A 20327-nucleotide genomic window follows, 5' to 3' on the forward strand; every position below is an offset into this window, starting at 1 on the left:
TGACATTATAATGAACATCATTTTCACAGTTTGAACAAGATTTTTCACTCTAGGAATAAAAAGAAAAACTTAGAGGAATAATTTCTCCGCCGCTGTTGATACTTAAATCAGTGAGTGATAGAATGGAAATTATTTCGATTTTTCAAATGCAAGTTTTAATTTCCCGACAGCTAATATAAACTGATTGATTGCTGGAGGTTTTGTTGGCAGCAACGGCCCTTGTTGGTAGCAGTATTGTTACAAATCAAAGCTGCCTGGTAAATAGACCTTCATATTCCACTAGGCATTGCACAAGGCACAATTGCGTTCCAGTTGCATAATGGAAGCGCCATATCTGCCGGCAACATTATACAGGTTATATATTGAATCTGCTGAAAGTGTCACTTTGGGACTAAATTTGATTGGTTGTGCTGCACGATAGCAACAGCCACACATTGCATCTCCAAGCCACTGATACGGGCGAAAAAATTATTAAAGGGATTTTTCAAAGGCTGGAAGTGCCGTGGCAACATTGCAATGAAATGAAATGAAGAATTTGACAAGGATGTTGGTAATTGATATTCGAAATATTTTCTGTATGAGAAAGAAAAGGTGAACTTCTCCATCATAAGTTTCTCTTGAGGAGAATCTCTTTTCCCGAAGCATGCCAAGGACATTATATGATTTCACCGATATGTGGAAACCAACACTTCGGAGAGGGATTTCTCCGGTACTAATTAGAATTATTACGATCCTCCGCGCTTACAAAATACATCCTTACACAACATGCTGTCTGAAGTATCAGGAAAAATAACAAAATAAGTTTTTAAAAGCAAAAAGTGTTATACTTCAGCTTTCTAAAACAACATGTTCCAAACAACTATCTGCAAGTCATCAACTGTCGGGTTTCCTTGGGTATCACCTCCCATGAGATTAACCTGACAACTTCTTCCAACCTCTACCCCTTGGGACACCCACAGTGAAGGCCCTTGTCACTATAATTAGTTGTACAGCTAACCCCACACCTGGACTGTGTCAACTCAAGGCCCATTTCTCATGTCCCTCTATTCTTAAACAAATATTTTTTTAAATTCCACAAAAATCAACCAGTAACAATAATACCTGAAGACAGTTCATTATTGAACAAAGTCCACAATTTGAATTGATTCCAGAGAGTCAGTCAGTCAAATGTTTTACATGACTATCCAAAAGCCAATAATTAATTCTTGCAGAAAATACCAAAAACCAAAACAAACAAGCCCTAAAAATCAAGATCTCAAATTTGTTAATAATTACAATATTTACACAAATTAAATTGTTACTATACAACAGCAGAATCACCGTCCATTAACTCCAAGTTTACACAATTAACTCTAAACATAGTACAAAACTAACAAAACAACACAATGTATATATCCATGGAAGTGTTCTTCAATAAACAAAAACAATAACCTGCTCCTAATGTTATGACACCATGCCATTCTTGAGAATGCATGTCCCATTTTTACCCCTCAGTGAGGATACCGAACATCCAACCAAGCTAAGGAATGGCATTCCCCATTAACCCTCTATTGCTCATCACTGCTCGGTGGTGACATTAACCCCTTGTATCCAGAAGTAGAGAGACATTCCTGGAGTTCAGGAAGTGTAATATACAGTAATTAGTCTCAGCCTGTCTCAGCTTAGTCAGCTTGACGATCAAGTGTAAGATAAAGGGGAGAGTTCATTGTGCTGTACTCTGCTCGTGTTGACAGTCAATTAACACACTTAACGCACTCATTAAAACGGTTATCACACACAAAGCATTTATGACGTGGATCATATGACAAGTTGTAAAAATACAGGGTATACAGTTTATAGTTACTCAAATTTCACGTTTCCCACCCTGTCCACAGACACATGTACCATTCATCGTTCGACAGGGCTACTGATATTTCATGCTGTGACATTCAATGAACATTTATTGAATTGTGTATTTATGTTTAATCAATGTGAAATGAACCTGCACATGCTTCAGTTCAATGACAATAACACTACTTGTATAACAACATATCCCAGGAATCAGTCGCAGTCAGATGCAACCTCCATAATCTCCATCCCAGTTAAAAGTTGAATAACGCACAAAACCCAAATATTTTCTGACCTACCAGCACATCCTAACTGCAAAGATATTCAAGCATCAGCTATGTTAATCCAGGGACATATTTCTAGCATTCATTACCCCATTATCCAGTACTTGGTCAACAACTTCCTCACTGCCCCAATCTCTACACACTGTCACAACACCATCCCTCCCTCCCTCACCCATCTTCCAGCCCTGAGGTTACCAACACTACCACCCCCACTTCTCTTCATCGCAGCTCAACATCTCCCCATCAACAGCTTCACCTCATCACTCCCTGGACTCCAAGCCAGTATAATTACAAGACTGGCACAACGCCTAATACACACCAGTCATTAGCTAGCAGCATTAATTAACATCCTCTCCGATCCTCACCCTGCTGGGACCCCAGATAAACAAGCTCCAAACACCATGTACATGACAGAGACACAGGGTCGTGGCACCTCTCCATACCATACACATCAACTGTGCTTAATACAAAGAAACGTTTTCAACAGATTTACAACCTCACTTATCAGAAACCATCAGCAAAGGGGATAAACTGAACAAGCCAATGAGACATAAATCCTGCACATAAATACACCCTATCCCCTCAAATATTAAAATAGCATTATCTAAGTGTTGAGTAATCTTGAGGATGTCTCGTTTCTTGGTATCTTGAAACCAATCTGTGGATACTGAGAGCAATGAGAACATCAGGAACCTTCCAACTATTATTAGAATATTCAACTCAGGACATTCTTGTCCAATAATGTGGAAAACAGAACATGGATCTTGCTGACAGGCACACGTCCTTATACCATCATCAGGGTGACATGGCCACATTAAAACCAGTCAACCAGAACCATCACTGGAGGGCCCTGTTGCTTTATAATGAGAAAATGACAAGTCAACCACGATTTGAAACCCTCAAAGATCCAGCAAGACAGACTACTTTGTTTTAATTGACAGCTGCTTGTCACATGACAATTCTTGGCAGGGTGTGGCTTAACTTCGCCACAAGCCATTTTCTTGTTACAATAGAAGATGGCAATAACCAGATGCTACTGTCAGTACAACTAACTGGAACATCAGCCATATGAAAACCCTCAATTAATTTGTTTACATGTCATAAACCCATAAAAAGCTTTAGACTCATTGTCTGATGTTTGACATGAAAGTATGTCAAACTAATCTTGGCCATCTAAACATGGACCTGTTTTACAAACACAACTAAGCAAAGAATATCCCATTCAGATAAAATGATAACGGCAATATCAACACAGTCTGAAAGGTGGACGCCCTTATATTATTGACTAATCACAGTTACCTCCCTTAGATTTCAAAGTATAATTCATTTAAGTTCGGAATGGGTATCTAGTTCCTAGGCTGGTGCATTAAGAGATTTTCTACTCTATCCAATATCACACCACACAATCATAGGACCAAGAATGTTAATCCGTCAGGCAATAAACACTTTGTTTGCGAGTCTTGTTGCACATGTCTAGATGCATCGTGTGACACACGGCTGTACTTGATGACACACCATTCAGATAAAACCAGGTACATTTTCAGCTCCGCCAAGCATGTCCGCCAACAGTCCACTAGTCTCAAACAGAGCACAAAACAACCAATGAATGATATAAAGATTCCTAATCAGGGCCTCAAAGAAACACCACCAAGTCCTTTCACTGCATTGTATAAATAATGATCCACTGCCCCTCAAAACAATTGACATAATGCCTTGCTGGGGCTCTGCAAACAGATGGCTGGGCCCTTTCACAGCATATGAATGTGTGAAACAATGTGCATCATAAACCCCAACTGAAGCAGTAACAAGAAAACAGCCTGCATTTCACATCATAGCAGCCATAAACTCTCACATAACCTGGCAACAATTTGATCAAAGTCGAAGAAATATTTTTTTACATTGTTCATTAATGCCAGGAACAGAACTTTCCAGCAATTCTATTAGGGAAGTTAATAGCCACACATCAGAAAGTTGTAACAACAATGCCATTATGGTGAAATCACTATAGCCTTGACCAGTCTCAAGTCTTATGTTCCCACAGCACCCTGATGGATCCTGGACCAGTCTCAAGTCACATGTTTATATAGCACCCTGATGGATCCTGCACCAGTCTCAAGTCACATGTTTATATAGCACCCTGATGGATCCTGCACCAGTCTCAAGTCACATGTTTATATAGCACCCTGATGGATCCTGGACCAGTCTCAAGTCACATGTTTATATAGCACCCTGATGGATCCTGCACCAGTCTCAAGTCACATGTTTATATAGCACCCTGATGGATCCTGGACCAGTCTCAAGTCACATGTTTATATAGCACCCTGATGGATCCTGCACCAGTCTCAAGTCACATGTTTATATAGCACCCTGATGGATCCTGCACCAGTCTCAAGTCACATGTTTATATGGACCAGTCTCAAGTCACATGTTTATATAGCACCCTGATGGATCCTGCACCAGTCTCAAGTCACATGTGACCAGTTTATATAGCACCCTGATGGATCCTGGACCAGTCTCAAGTCACATGTTCTATATGTTCCCACAGCACCCTGATGGATCCTGCACCAGTCTCAAGTCACATGTTTATATAGCACCCTGATGGATCCTGACCAGTCTCAAGTCACATCTGATGGAAAGCACTGATGGATTACCAAATGTGGTACTGATGGATCCTGCACCAGTCTCAAGTCACATGTTTATATAGCCCTGATGGATCCTGGACCAGTCTCAAGTCACATGTGACCGTTCGGTGGTGTATTGATGGATCCGCCCGGAGAGCGGAAGGTACCGTGTCATACCAAAAGACATTAAAATGTGGTACTTGTTGGTCCCTGCCTGGCGCTCGGCATTAATAGGTACAACAAGGACTGGTACGGATCGGAGTCAGTATAATGTGTCTGAGTGGGGTATTCATGCTTCACTGCGGCATGGTATCTCAGTGGGCTAGCACTATAAAACCAGCTTCAGTCTGGGCTAGTACAAGCAGCCGCACATACACACGCATGCACGTCATCATATGAGCGAAATATTCTCAAGCACGACGTTAAATCCAATTTCACCTCACCTCACCTCAAGTCACATGTTATATAGCACCCTGATGGATCCTGGACTTAGGTGATGCATTTCCATATCCCTCCACAAATAGCTGACCAATCTCAGGTCATACATTCCTCTATCTCCCTGACAGATTCTTTGCAAATTTCAGGTTATATATTTACATATCACGTTAATGAATCCTTGACCAGTCTATGATCATATATTCCAATATCCCCCCACGTCTGCCTTGACTGGTCTACTGTTATTTATTCCCATATCTCACTGATGAATTCTTCACAAGTCTTGGGTCATATATTCATATATCTCCCATGTATCCTTGACTGGTCTACTGTCATATATTCCCCCATCTTATTGATGGATCCTTCACAAGTCTTGGGTCACATATTGCCATATCCCCAACGTATCCTTCACCAGTCGATAGTCATATTCCCATATATCCCCAAAGTACAACACACTACAACCATCATCTCCAACATCCACTGGTCCCAGTGAATCAACAGCATGCTTCGGTGAATTTCACTCATTACATATTCAGGTGACTCTGGCGATGAATATTCCCTCAGGCTGAGTACATACTTCTATGTACAGGTGCTTGTATATTTACTCTGTCCCGTCACCTTGCTCAAGTAAACGTAGGATCGTCAGGTTCAAGTGTACTTTAGCCTTATCAACTCTAACCTCAAAACAGCTACTGCTAAAGGGAATCTATTCATAAAATAAATTTGTCAGAGTTAAACGAAGCGAAGGTATGTTGACAGTAGCGGAGGTCGATGCTGCACGGCTGACTGACATAGCTGTCGGTTAAGTTGTGTTTATACTCGCTCATGTGGATCGAATGGAAGTACAATACTTGGGTCATCATTGGATCAAGTTGAACAGCTGCTGAACTACTACAAAACGTACTGGGCCAGCTGAGTGTGGGATAAATATTATGCAACACTATATAACAATGGGAGCAGGATGCTTGACTAACATATTCGACAATGTTCAGAACATGCTTCAAAGTGTATTCTGTCATAGAGGCCAACAGCCAGTTCACAGAACTGCATTGTGTGGTGTAGATAGCAGTCAGGTAATACGGCAAATGATGTGGTATAACATCCGTATTGCCACAGCAGTTACACATTATACAACACTGCAACTATTTTCATATTTCAAGGTTTTATTTGTTGTATCTAACGTTCATTCATCTTCCTATAGTCCAGCTTTAAAGGTGGCCTGTAAATATTCAAATCTGAAGCTATTTAGCCACCTCTTACAACAATCAGGGTTGCTGAAGACCAGTTCTAACCTGAATCTCCACAGGACTGATTACAATTAAGGACTAAAGTGTCAACCATTAATCATTCAAGTAATCCCAGCATCATTTTTCAGAGGTTTAATCAGTGCTACCTTTTGACTATCGGAAATCTCTGTCTGAAGACTAGCCTAATCCGTGTGCTGGTCTCGATGCTATCAGCTCCTGGGCCAGGAGCAGCTTCTCCCACTTTACATCCACACCCTACAACCACATCCCAGGCCCTACCTGGATTAAACATTCACATGGGTCAATTATTGATGCACTGACAGCCATGTCAACCTCTCATTAATAGAGATTAGCATCCAGAACACTCACCCTCCACTTAGCTAGTCCCCATGCTGGCTGATAGTCAAGCCCTACCCATATGTTCAGTGACAAGGAATTTCTACCAAGATTTGCTACACAACCGGATTCTCCACCTAAACTTGTTACATATTAAATTCATCACATAAAAATGCTATACAGTAGTAACACCCTACTTAGATTTCTTATGCAACACTAATTCTGACGACAGGTATGCTATACACCATTAATTCTCCATCTAGATTTGTTATATATCACTAAATTCATCACATAAATGCTATATAACAGTAGGACTCTACTTTGATTTGCTATACACCAACAATTTTCCACCTAGATTTATCAAAAACACTAAATTCATCACACACAAGCTACACAATAGGAACAACCTATCAAGATTTGTTGCAACTCTAATTCCGATGACAGATATGCTCAACACCAACAATCGCCCTTATCACAGGGGTGGAAATAACTTTAAAATTGCTAGTGTACTCCAGTACAGTGGCACATGTAAAATCACTTGCCCTGATAATTTTTCCACTATACCGGCCATTTTCTTGTTAATTTTTTAAATAAACAACATATTTAACATTGGAATATCAACTGGACACCGGTACAGTGTGATATACAAATTTGCTTGCCCGACAGAAAAAAACACTGGACTCAGGCGTCGGGCAATGGGTTATTTCCACCCCTTATCACTTTGTTAAACATAAACTTCATCACACATATACTACAAAATAGCAACATCCTATCTAGATTTCTTACGCAACACTAATTCCGATGACATATATGCTACACATCATTAATCCCCTACTTAAATAAGACATGTCACACTTAAGAGTGCCACTTGAAATTAAAATACCCATTTTCTTCTTGCCAGTATAAGCTACCACCTAACTTGACATATCAAACACATGTTTCCTGTGAAAGTCTTGGAATAGATTTTGTGTAACATCCTGCTTATTTCAGATGGTATCTACGTTACACTAGAAATAAGGTGTGTGGAGTGTGTCATGTGACCTGAAACGTTCATACAAGTTTTTCTTGGTTTGAAAACGGCAGTGTTTTCGAGCTCAGGACAAGAACCAGGTCTGTGAGAACTTCAAAGTGGATATCAGTTGAACTCCGGTCTCTGATAGCAGTATCAGAACTAGCCACGGCAATTAGTGGTGAAATCATGCCCACACGATGTAGTGTTTGTACACATCGGCTTTATCAGACCGGAGTAATGAGCGATCTTATGTCAATAAATACAGTAATAAATTAAAAGCTGGTTTCAAGAGGACAAAGCAACATTTGCAGGCCATATACGAGGGTAGTATTGAACAATGTTATCATGAAAGCCGGGTTGTTGTCTGTGTTGATTCAGTAGATGTCAAGTCACGAGCTCCCTCAACCACTAATGTCTCTTCCACGACTCTGATAAGCCTCTCTACCTACCATGCCTTCATTCAGTAGAACCAGACTCACTAACTTCAAATCTATGTCTGCTTACTTATATGTCACACAAACTTCCACACTGTTCCCGAAAGTTTATCTTGCATTCGCCTGTTTACACTAAAACCTAAATGTAACTTTCGGTATGCGTTAAATCATTATATTCCCATGAATGTGAGGGACAATAACAAATATGGTGATTATATCCTAGTTTGTTATAACACTGATAATGATCAACCACAGCAGCAGGGGTATACGGTTCTGTTAGTATGCAACACCGAAAGTGAAAATACAGGGTGACCTAAAAACTGGGGCATAATATACTTTGGTGTCTAACTAATTGCTTTTGTTTAACAGCATGTAACAGAACCCCCTCTTATCAGGAGCCTTGGAGTTACTCCCTAGCCCCAGCTTCTGAAGCCCCCAGTATACATAAAGCATACACGGGGGAATTCCAGCTATTTTTCGGTGGTGTTAAATTACCCATTTTCTGTTGAAATTACAACAACCTTTAGCCTGAAGTCTTCTGCCACCATATTGGAATATACTTGCTTCTTTGTGAATATCATAAAAATTATATTCACTAATAAAGGATTGCAACAACCCTTAGATTGAAGTCTTCTTCCTCCATATTGGAATATATTTGCTTGTTTGTGAACATCATTAAGATCATATTCACTGATAAAAAGATTCATGGAAATTTCTGGAAATATGATTACTGACTGAAATTCTTGTAGTCCGCAAAAAGTGCATGTCATCCCAGCAAAGGAAGCAGGTGACGGGTGATGTTGTTAGATTGAGTGTAGCCGGGCTGTTAAGTACTGGCAGGTAAACAACCCAACAACAATACTCCCCGTGAGTGTGTGGACACTCCGTGACTTCTCACTCTCGCCACACACAAACCTGCTACAGTTAAAAGATGCACTCCAATTTCTTCATCACGACTATTTGCACGGAACACACGGCACATCTCAAACGACATTTTTTAAAAATGAAACCAAAGTATAACAGAATGTCTGCTTGGGGAAATAATACCAACAGATGGGATTAAATTTGAAATTTTAATTTTAATTTTAATCCACGAAAACTGGGATGATGTGGAGTTTGTGTGATGGTGTTACCCGGTGCCCTTGTTTCCCACATCCCTTAGACAAGACTTAATTCTCCTCTTTCACATGCAAAAAGGGGCAAGGCAAACTTCGGAGACATTCATCATAGACAGGGCTTCTCCACCACAAGAGTCCGGCTGGGGTCCAACACAACAACTGCCAGTGCTTGCACTTCCCCAATCTAATTAGGCCAGACAAGAGCCCAGGGGGGTACCACCAGTTTGGGAAGTGTCAGATTTGTGGCGGTAGGATTGACACAGCTTGAAGATGAAGCATTTAGCCGCTTCTCCCAAACAGGTCAGATTTCAGGCCAGGCTCAGTAGGCATGTCAGGCCATAGTGCTACTCTTAACAGAACATTAGGGAATGTGCTCATTCCTTAGGCCACTGACGGCCCAGTGAAATCCTTTAGGACAAACTAGCACCAGGCACATCGCACTCTCTTGGACTTACTGTAATTTGTACCATATCTTGCAGGGATTCATCAAAACTATCACACTGATTCCAAAAGGCAAATTTTAAAAAAATATTTAATTTTTCAATTATATATAAATACTATTTGCAAGCTACAAATATTTACACAGTAGGTACAAGAAATATAGATATTTTCACCTGATGTACATTATAACAATTTTAGAAATCATGTGGTATAATGACATGGAAATAATATATGATATATATATATATATATATTATATATATATTATCATCCAGTGCAAGATATTTTCAATTTTCACCTATATCCAAACATTGCAAGATTTCTTTTCATCCAGTGCAAGTCAAACTAATCCAAACATACAAGTATCTTAAGCAAAAATTTATAACGAGTTTACGGATATCATTAGATACAACATAGGAAATCATTTGGGCAGCATTGTTTGGCTTAATGCTCGAGGGTGGATGTGGACTTACTCTGGAAAGCAGATATCTCTTCTGATCACTTAATAATGAGGTCTGCTGGGACACATTCTGTGCAATAATGAATCATTTGGCAGCACATCTCAACAGCTGGTCAGAATATTATACTGCAAATCCCATTTCTCTCTCCTCAGATCTATTTGACTATCCGAACCCAACTGTACTGTAATTCCTACATACTTGACCCTACCACATACACCCCCCCATAAAACTGTGTAAGTGCACCATGCAAAGACTGCCTGAGGTTATCGCCCTGTTTATATGCATACCCCACCCTGATAAACTGTCTTTGGTACCATGTTTTACCACCTGTATAATATCCCACCCAGTTTTAATGCAATTGGTGCCCAGACCTCTTGTAGCTGTCTGCAGTACCTCCAGCCAGCTTAGCAGCATAAAGTACACCCCCACCCCCACCTTTGTATCTGTCATACCCCAACCCTGTTTAACTGCTCAATGTACCCATTTTACCACTAACATATCCCACCCAGTTTCAGTGAAATTTGTATCCAGACTTGCAGCTGTCTCTAGTACCTCTATAGCATAGCCGTTAATAGTACACGCCTACCCACCCTGTGTACCTCTAGTACCCTGTTTAACTACCTGTTGTACCCCACTTAACCACCTGTAATATCCACTGTGTAGCCACCCACAGTACACCATCCATTAACTAGTTCAAGCCTTCTACAGCGATGTCAGCCCCACACCCTACCCTTGCGGTTATATCAACAGCCATAGTAATACCCGTCTAAGGGAAAGGTAGTCACTCCACCCAAAATGCCAGGTCAGTCTCAGATAGGACCATGCAGCCCCTAGCCACACAGCTATCTCAATCATGTCCTTTGTTCTCGCAGTGCTTTATAAATCACCCCTCTGATACACCGTGTGTTTGACACTTTCCTACCAACACTACAGGTCCTCGACACAGGCCGAGGAGTAGGCCAAGGAGGAAGCCAGAGTTCCTGCGGACTCTCCTCATAACCAGTCTTAAAGGCTTACATTAGGAGACCCTGGACGTGGTCAATGCGACATCTACTGCATGCTCCTCACATGCACCAGTGGATCTGGACCCACACACAAACTCCTATGTTTTAGACACACATCAATCTCAACATTGTGACACTTTTTCATCTGGCATGGCTGATCAAAAGGGTTTGGAATCCCTAAAAATTTTCTTATATATGGGAATTAATTTGGTCCCAAAATACAAGCCCTGTACCCTTATTTTGAATGACATCTTGCAACCCACTGACTACCACATTTCCGTGTACTGACAAATTCTATTTCACTATTATTCCATGTAATACCATTACATGTCAACGTAATTTTGTGGCACATACATTATGCCACAATTTTCAGTGATATATTTACATATTCAAGTCCATACAACAAAGCAGGTGCTTGCTCCGATGTAATCCCCTACGGTATACATCTCATATCCATTGTTGATGATGTAGACCTGAGCCCCATCCTGTCCTTGTATCACCCCATACACACTATGATACGTACCGTATCTCATGCCCAGTAAGGAATGAATTTACCACCCTAACCTAAGTGCACCAGTCCTTGACAGCCTCCCTCATCTCTACCACTGATAACCCCTGTTCCAGGATTCCTTATATAACAGGGTGGGGCACAAACAGCTATATTGAGCTAATCTCAGATACTTCATACACCACAGTATCTAAACTTGCTAGTATCAGTTTCTAAGATTCCACATACCATTCCACTTAAAAAAGGAACCACAAGTTCACCAAAATAGTTACATAGTCTGGGCATGGAATGCTGTTCGCCTTCCCTTCGTTAATCACCTTTAGTTGAAGCCCACTTGCTACCCATCAATCAAAATCTTCAATTACAGACAGTCCAATTAATTGATTGTTCCAAAATTCCAGTCAAATGAAATGAATCCCATCTCGCTAGCAGTCGGTTAACTAATGGTTCTATTACAGGGGTATGAATTTGGCCGCTGGTATCTCTCGAACAGGTGTGTGCTATCCTCCTTATCCCTTACCCTCCAGGAGACGATATTCCCCCTCCTCCCTCCCTTCCACCATCATCATCATCTGCATAATTAAAGCCCATTCCATCACCCTAAGATTTAATCTTGAGATAAAGGGCCCGTGATTACAATCTAGCCAGCTTGATAAGGCAATGCGGAGATGGTAGTCAGGTCTGCCACGATAAGCTTTGCCAATGTAGATAATTAGTGCTGAGGATAACGTCATCTGGACTGCCACATAAGTGTTACCGATCTAGATAATTAGCACTCAGGAAAGCGTCATGTGACTGACAGACATCACACTCTAATACAGAAATAGCCGTGCCATGAATGAACAATGTTTGTGACTGTCCCTGTACAGTAAACCCTGCTTAAATTTTACATAACTAAAAACTGCCTTCGAACCACTTCTTTCAGCTCTCAATTTTTACATAACTTCTTCCAACAGCTTCTTTCAGATAAACTTTTGTCAGTAATACATTTTCTCATTTTGGTGATATATGGTAGAAGGTTCAAACTAAGAGTGCAAGACACACTCCAGTCTGAATGGAAGCCTCAATCACCGCCTGTTGAAGTGGTCCCTTGGATTCATGTGCTAAACTAGCTCTTCAATTCATAAAGCGGAATTCATTACTCGACAAATGAGGCGTAAACTACTTAGAAATGGAACTTTTCTCCCTTCTCCCTGAAGAGCTCTTTCCCACCATGCATCTGTCTGCCAAACTGAGGCAGGCAGCTGCACAGGGTCAAAGGTTAGACTTTTCACAGCCCCACCCATCTTCTGATACCCCAACTCCGCCAGCAAGCAAGCAAACAAGGCCCCAACCATGAGCTAACTGCCCTATACTCACTTGGAGGCTTGTAGTTTTTTTCTTTATTGCGTTCCTTTATTCGTTGTTCCAGAAAAACACACTATACCCATACAGGACATACAAAACATACTGAAAACTGACAGACTCGACCATACCATTATACAGAGCTATCAGTTATCATACCAGGCTGATGGAAAAAAGATGGAACATGTAGAACACAGTTCCCTAATTTTAATTATGCCATAGCAGTATTGTACCACAAAGACCCCAACTGCTTCAAATTATACCATATCCATCTGTGTGCTTTAGATGTTTAAATATGAACATCTACAGGGGTGGAAATAACCCATTGCCTGACGCCCCAGTCCAGTGTTTTTTTCTGTCGGGCAAGCAAATTTGTATATCACACTGTACCGGTGTCCAGTTGCCTTTCCAATGTTAATTATGTTGTTTATTTAAAAAATCAACAAGAAAATCGGCCAGTATAGTGGAAAAATTATCAGGGCAAGTGATTTTACATGTGCCACTGTACTGGAGTACACTAGCAATTTTAAAGTTATTTCCACCCCTGTTCTATTTAAATCCCTTTCCCTCGACTGGCCTCTACACCAAAACCTAAAAATCCAGGTCAACCCACTTTCTTTCTCAGGTTCTATTCATTATTACAAAATACTTAGAATGCAAATCCTACTCCTCCCAACTATATCAGTCCAAAACAGGTTCCTATACCACAGATCAGGTTCTCACAGAACACCTGCACTTTCAATTGGGGCTGACACCTTACAATTGTTGGATTCAAAAACAGGTGTATGTAAGTCTTAAGTTGAATACATATAGGTATTGGCTCCCCCACCCTTCACACACTGAGCTCTTCTGCATCCCCCCAGCTCTTCCCCTCCCTTAAACAGTTTTATACCTCCTTACCCTGACACGCACCTTTTTTTTCCCCCTCCCTCTCTTCTCCCTCCCTCAGCAACCCCCACCCCCAAAATTACTAAAGAAAGCTGTTCCTCATCCAACATCTTCAAATCTCAGGCTACACAAAGCCAGTGTCTGTTCCAGCCAATTCAAATAGTGCAATGTCCTTTAGAAATTGTGAATTGGGTCCCAGTGAGAAGACTAATCTCGCAACACCTCTCTAGATCACAGACCTGGGTATTTTAATAGCAGCCACTTGCACTGCTTTGGTGTCTGGGCGATTTTATACACGTCCTTACACACAGAACACTTAGACATGACAAATAGTCCACCTTACACACAGAACACTTAGACACGACAAATAGTCCACCTATCATCTGACTTCACACTTTACAGTTTCACAGTTATATAGCTCTTACTGTCAGTCCAGCTTGTGATCTTGTTTGTCCAGCAATAAAAATTATTTAATGATATTGACCATAGAAATTCATTATTGTCACTTGTCTGCATGATGCCCAAATTTTAGTCAGTTTTAAGTTTCCTATGGATGTTTTCTAGAATTCTTAGAGCTGGAGTGCAGTTTCCTGTGTTGGAGCCTTTGAATCCATTCTAGTCCAGGAATACTAATTTGTGCTCGCAAGTAACAACCCAATGTTAGTCTTAAACTACTTGTAGCATTTGAGGGCTATAATTCCAAACCAGCTCTTTAAGTTGGAATTATGCTACTAATTTTAACTGAAGAATGCTGACAGAAAATGTGTCTCATTTAAGCAGATCTAAATTTTTCTGGCTAATGGGGGGGGGGGGGACTAATGCTTCTCTTAGAAAAATGATGTCAGTCAGTTGGTTCCAAGTCAATTTGTGATACATTAAAAGACTCCCTAAACCTTCCAACCTTAATCTCTACCAAACGATCACACTACTAGACACAGGTCAACAAACACAAACTTTCATTTTCTCTAAATCATCTGCTTTCATATTAATCCACCAATTAAGTACCCTTTCACTGACCAAACAAACAAACATCTGTCAAGTTATAAAACCAGAAAGGTGTCCAAATACAATGAAAATATCTTTCACTGAAAAATTCCATGACAGGTGCACATATGCTTTTCAAAAGAAGGTTGAGTAACATAGCAGACGCCTTCCATCTCCCACTCAGAGGAACACTGTGCATTATAACGTCTGCAGTATTATTGTTCCAGATAATCTCTGCCTATTGAGCTTTATCCATGAAAACTTGTGTTTATATATGCAGCCCACATAATGTCCCTAGGTCAAGAAATAAGCCCTTGTATCACAGGTGGAGCCCCAGGCTGATATTGTCTTCAACACACCCTTAAGGGTTATCAACATGACCTTTTGACCTTGATTAAACTGACCTAGAGAAATAGCTTTGGGTGTAGCAGTTCTGTGAGGTAATAATGGCACTCACTTTACCCAGCCTGGGCCTTTCATTCAGTTGTAGTCATGGTAGTGGCGATATAATTGAGGAAGGATGCTCATTGTAAGGTAATAGCTTCCTGTGCTTGTGTTCAAGGCAATCTGCCCTCACTTAAACCCATGTATACTTAACGGTTGTTAAAATCCAACGGGGACCATCCAATTGATATCTACATCCTGATTTACATGCCAACAATCGCAGTAACAAACTCTCATAAAATAACCAAACACGAACATGTTGCTGTTTCAGCCCCACCCTAACATGGCAATAATCAAATCGCCATGGTTATAAAACACTTATGAATATAAAGCAACTAACCATTGAATTTCAGTCATTGATCTAATATTAACATAATCACATGAAACCAACATCGAAGTCTTCACTTCTACTTGGAATAGTCCCCAGTGCTGAAGCTGGATATTCCGAGCGATGTCGATGTATTTTTGTTGCAAACCGACAGTAGTGATTACTGTATCAATGGTGCCTACCCAGTCACAGGCTAGTCTCCGGCTAGTCCTCAGTGTCGCTCGGTCAGTTACAGTTTGCTATTAGACACAGCACAAAATCAATATTCTCGTATAAGCCATCAGCTTTCCTGTTCGGCTGCTTCAATTTTGGAATGAATTCCAGTGTAGTTTATAGTTATGGGTCTAATTTCGCAAATGAAGGATGCGAGCGTTGCAGTTGGCCTTAGCAAACAGTCACCGATCTCGGATCAGACCTACCGCATAATGGTGCTTTTGACGTCAGTGGCGTCCGTCAAATATTTATTCTACCCATAATTCACAGCATGCTAACGACTGCTATTAGACGAACACATTTCAGATCAATCCACGAGATCAGTTTTTGAAAAACAGTTCTAAAATTGACACCTAGCTTCTCTGATTACCGTTTTCACATATCAATAAACAGTGTGGTGTTGATTTGTGGAAATGTTTTGTTGCACATTGTCAAATCAAAACACAGTCCCGTAGTCACTTCCCGGGACTGTTGAAAGATTCCCCGACTCCCTTGTTAGATCAATAGAACAACAAACTCACCTTGGGTTGTGCCTTCCGCGGGAATGCCACCTTAGGGTCTACCTGTGTGGGGAGAAGAAAGCAATAGTTGTCCATCATACAGTATCTGTGCCAGGATGGATGAGAAACCTGTTCGACTACTCCTACCCGACTGATTGATAGAGATGGAAAATGCAGCTATACGTTACTCGTTAGCGTAGGCACTCTGGTGCAGGCAAATACCATTACAAGTTCTTTACCAAGCAAACACTGGCACAAAGGCAGAGATTGGAGAAAGCTTAGCGTCAATATAGTTCTATTATAGCTTGTGCTATTCAATACATGATCATTAACACAGTTGGAATAAGTTGTGATGTAATCAACACTACTCATGGCCTACACATGAACACAGGATTTCTAATATGGTAAACTTTTGTGCTTACAATCAACAAGATATTATCTGACATAATGTGGAAATGACAAAAACATGTAAATCGAAGGTAATACGAACACATGAAGTCTATGGATACAAAATAACGACTGAAGCCTCTAAGTCATGGTGTCAAGCACATGATTATACATCGTGAGGACAATGCTACAAGTTGGGTGCTGGACCGACGCCACAAAAATAAAACCTTTAGCTTGAAAATGAAAATTGTAATTATCAATAAATTATTTCGAATCAACGTCCTAACATGCCAAAGCAAATTAAGATAAGTATCAGGGGTCTTTATGAAGCAGTAACTTGATAAGTCATACACAGCACTACAGCTATACCAAACCAGTGGATAAGATCAAGTAGTCGGCTAAATAACTACATCAATGGCAACTTTATGAAGGGTTACTAAACATGCTATATTCTAGACAACTAAACTTTTAACCAAGGCCATATAGCCATGGTTTGATCTATATCAGGACAAGTGCTGTATCTTACTCATAATTTCATACTAATTATAATTTTAACTGATATATAAGTTAGTTCATTAAAACAGGTTGACACAACAAATGTTTGAAAAAATGTAGAAAAATGTCCAAGAATGTCTGCATACTGTCACAACGACTGGCATCAATGTATTTCAATTTTTAAGGTGTCATATTTTGACAGCCAGAATGATCAACTGGCTTAATCCGTATTCCAATCAATAGGTGACATAAATTTGTAATTGTAAATTTTTCAACACATTTAAATTTTTAAAAGTGTCATATTTTTGTGGCAGAGTCCAACCAACTACAATGAAGAACGAAGCTACTGTACCGTTTTCGAATCTAGAGCATGAGGGCCGCTAGCTAAAACCTTCTCTACGCTAGCAGGATCCCGGTATGTTACGAAGCCGAATCCCCTGAAAAACAGACCACTAGACGTCAGTACACAGAATACTAAGCTTTCTCAGGGGTGTCCTGGGAGCTTCGACATAACAACGCCACACTGCAACAAGCCTTTGCACAGAGTAGTGAGGGATGGAGAACATGGTATAGTGAGGATGCAGGGGACAGATGGGTGAGGTAAAGGGGAATCTTCATTAACTGTTGGTATAAAAACTACAAACAGGGATTTGAAAATAATTCCGATATCAAATTCATGATATTTATTTTTTGTTGGATTGATATTTATCTATGTTGAAAATACTGTCAGTTATTTAAATTTTTCATCATTTATAAAAACATCTCTGACAGAAACTTTTTATATCTTTTGGGGGATAAATATGTAAAAATGTGGGTTTGTTTCAAATGGGATATTTCATTTTGAAACAAAAATCTATAATTCATGTGAGACTATGTCTAAGAACACACGACTTCAACCATTGCAGGAATAGAAACAATAATACCTAACACAAAATAGACTTAAAAACTATTAAATAAAAAGATACATTTGAAACTGAAACACTTCTAGTATTTTTAGGTCAAATATTTTCACAGAAAAAAACACTTCCAAGAAGATGTTTTCAAAACAACCCTGTCAAAGGTAGAGGGTGTGTGAACAGTGGGTGAGGAATTCCTTCTCGGAGTGTGATTTCTGGAGTGAGAGAAAATATTCAAGCCAGCTCATTAGAGAGGGGATTCCCGCTCTGCTAGCACACAGTCGGGATATTTTCGGCTTCATTTCATGCTTGACTTGACGCTTTATGCCCAGGCTGTGGAAACATCATTGACAACAACGTATGTCTGTAACCTGTGACAGGAACTCCTAGCATCATTAAAAGTGTGTTGTTGCATACACGTAAACAAACTGGCACATTGAATGGACATGTGTAAATTGACTATCTGTATCGTGTAAATTACGTTCAGGTCAAAAGGGAATAAGTTTGCATTGTTAATGAAGTTAACTGTGGTCTAAAAATCCATCGTCTGACAATTATGTTACATTTCTCGGGGAGGGGGTCACACGGGAACGTATGTCGGGATGATTAGAGTTACAGACACATATAGCGTAGCGACCAAATCCCGAAGACGTGAAGCAGGGTCAGGGTGGATACCGGATAGAGTGCATGAAGGTTATGAGGACCATCTGACTAGGAAATTCTAGCATTCGTACAATCTACGCTACATTTCTAAACTAAACACTGGACGCGAAGTGCATCCCGGCCCGCTCTGGGCACTCTAGCTGTTCATAGAGCAGTTGACTGATGTTCGTGCACACAGTAGCAAAGTGTTGAAACCACCCTACCTGGACCTCTTGGTAGCGGGATCTTTCATCACCATCGTTTCTTTGATTTCGCCGTATTTCCCAAAATACTCCCGTAGGCCCTCTGAAAACAATATTAACATGTGTTATTTTCGAAAAGACATGACGTTGACAGTTTGGATATTATGAACGGAGGCCCAAGATGAAAGGCTTGAGATCTAATGGCATCGCGCTTGCGGATTGTTTATAGTAAACTCTGACTGCTATCAGCGCTAAACTGCAAGTCACCTCGGTTGTAGAATAGCTTTTCCGTTCTCAGAAACCATTTCCCTCATCTCATAAAGCGAGAGATCGGCTTACTTCCGAAAGAACTCAAATCACAATTCAATAAGTCCCCTACCCACCGCCTCAGTGTAGGTGAACTTGAAGGCGAGATCAGTCGCCTTGCTGGGCCGACGGCTGAGACGATGTACACCATGAATGGACGGGCGAGTACACAAGACTACAGCACGCGAAACAATAACAGAAGAAGAAGACATACTAACCTGCAGTCGTCTGCCACGATAGGCCTCCGATAAACATCTTCCTGCAAAAGAAAGAGAAATGGTGTGACGAGAGAGTTTGGCCATGTTGAAACGCTGACCTAATTGGACGAGTTTAGCGTTCTCGATAAAGAGAAATCTTCCAAGTGTTACGGCGAAAGAGAGAGCAATGTCGGCCGGCTGTCAGACAAGAAGATCGGGGTTTTTAAGATGGCGATAGTCACTTACCCAGGGTCATTAGGGATTTCGTCCGTGCTGTTTGGTGATGACTGTTGGGTAGAGTCCATCTTCATATTTCTATCCGGCTACTCCTAACTATCTACTCCACTGACTGACTGACTCGCACGTGGGCTGCTGCTGCCCAGATAGTCTCGCGCTCACATCTATTGGCTCGTCGTGGGTGGGCATTTCGCGCGTCGCACAAAGGCGCGAAGGACTGTTGATTGACACCTCATCCTGATGTCCTGATTGGCTGAGAGGCCGTTGCCGGGCAACTGATATCAGTTTACACTGACGTCATGGGAATATTTGACTGGTCGTTACGCCCTGAGCCTGTGCAGCACAATGAAAACAAACCCGCCCCACATGCTTATGTCAGAAAATAGCAGCCAATGACAAGCCGAGGCCCTAAGCTCGGTAGCGCTTTTGCTTTGATTACACACGTCAAGTCCTATTGAATGCATCTGTTTTTTGCCTCTGTGCGAGATCGTGGAGAGAAATGGCAATAATCTACCGTACGATTTATTCACATAAA

At 40.8% G+C, this 20327-nt stretch overlaps 1 protein-coding gene across 6 annotated transcripts in view; it reads right to left on the reverse strand.

Moving 5' to 3' along the window:
• The window catches only part of LOC124278992 (RNA-binding protein Musashi homolog 2-like), a 94107-nt gene extending 74134 nt beyond the window's left edge, over positions 1-19973 (reverse strand). For 3 of the 6 annotated variants that reach the window (XM_046714786.1, XM_046714784.1, XM_046714783.1), the window contains exons 1-5: positions 19802-19973; positions 19577-19617; positions 19074-19155; positions 17664-17748; positions 16451-16492 (exon numbers count right to left, since the gene is read on the reverse strand). In XM_046714786.1, coding sequence (XP_046570742.1) covers positions 16451-16492; positions 17664-17748; positions 19074-19155; positions 19577-19617; positions 19802-19866 — 315 coding nt within the window. In that variant the 5' untranslated portion in view covers positions 19867-19973. The remainder of the gene's footprint in view (positions 1-16450; positions 16493-17663; positions 17749-19073; positions 19156-19576; positions 19618-19801) is intronic. The other 3 variants (XM_046714787.1, XM_046714785.1, XM_046714789.1) reach the window with 2 other exon arrangements.
• Positions 19974-20327: the final 354 nt, after the last annotated feature.

The sequence above is a fragment of the Haliotis rubra genome, unplaced genomic scaffold, assembly GCF_003918875.1.
Source record: "Haliotis rubra isolate DU_JTF1 unplaced genomic scaffold, ASM391887v1 Scf244, whole genome shotgun sequence".
In the NCBI taxonomy this organism is placed as follows: Eukaryota; Metazoa; Mollusca; class Gastropoda; order Lepetellida; family Haliotidae; genus Haliotis; species Haliotis rubra.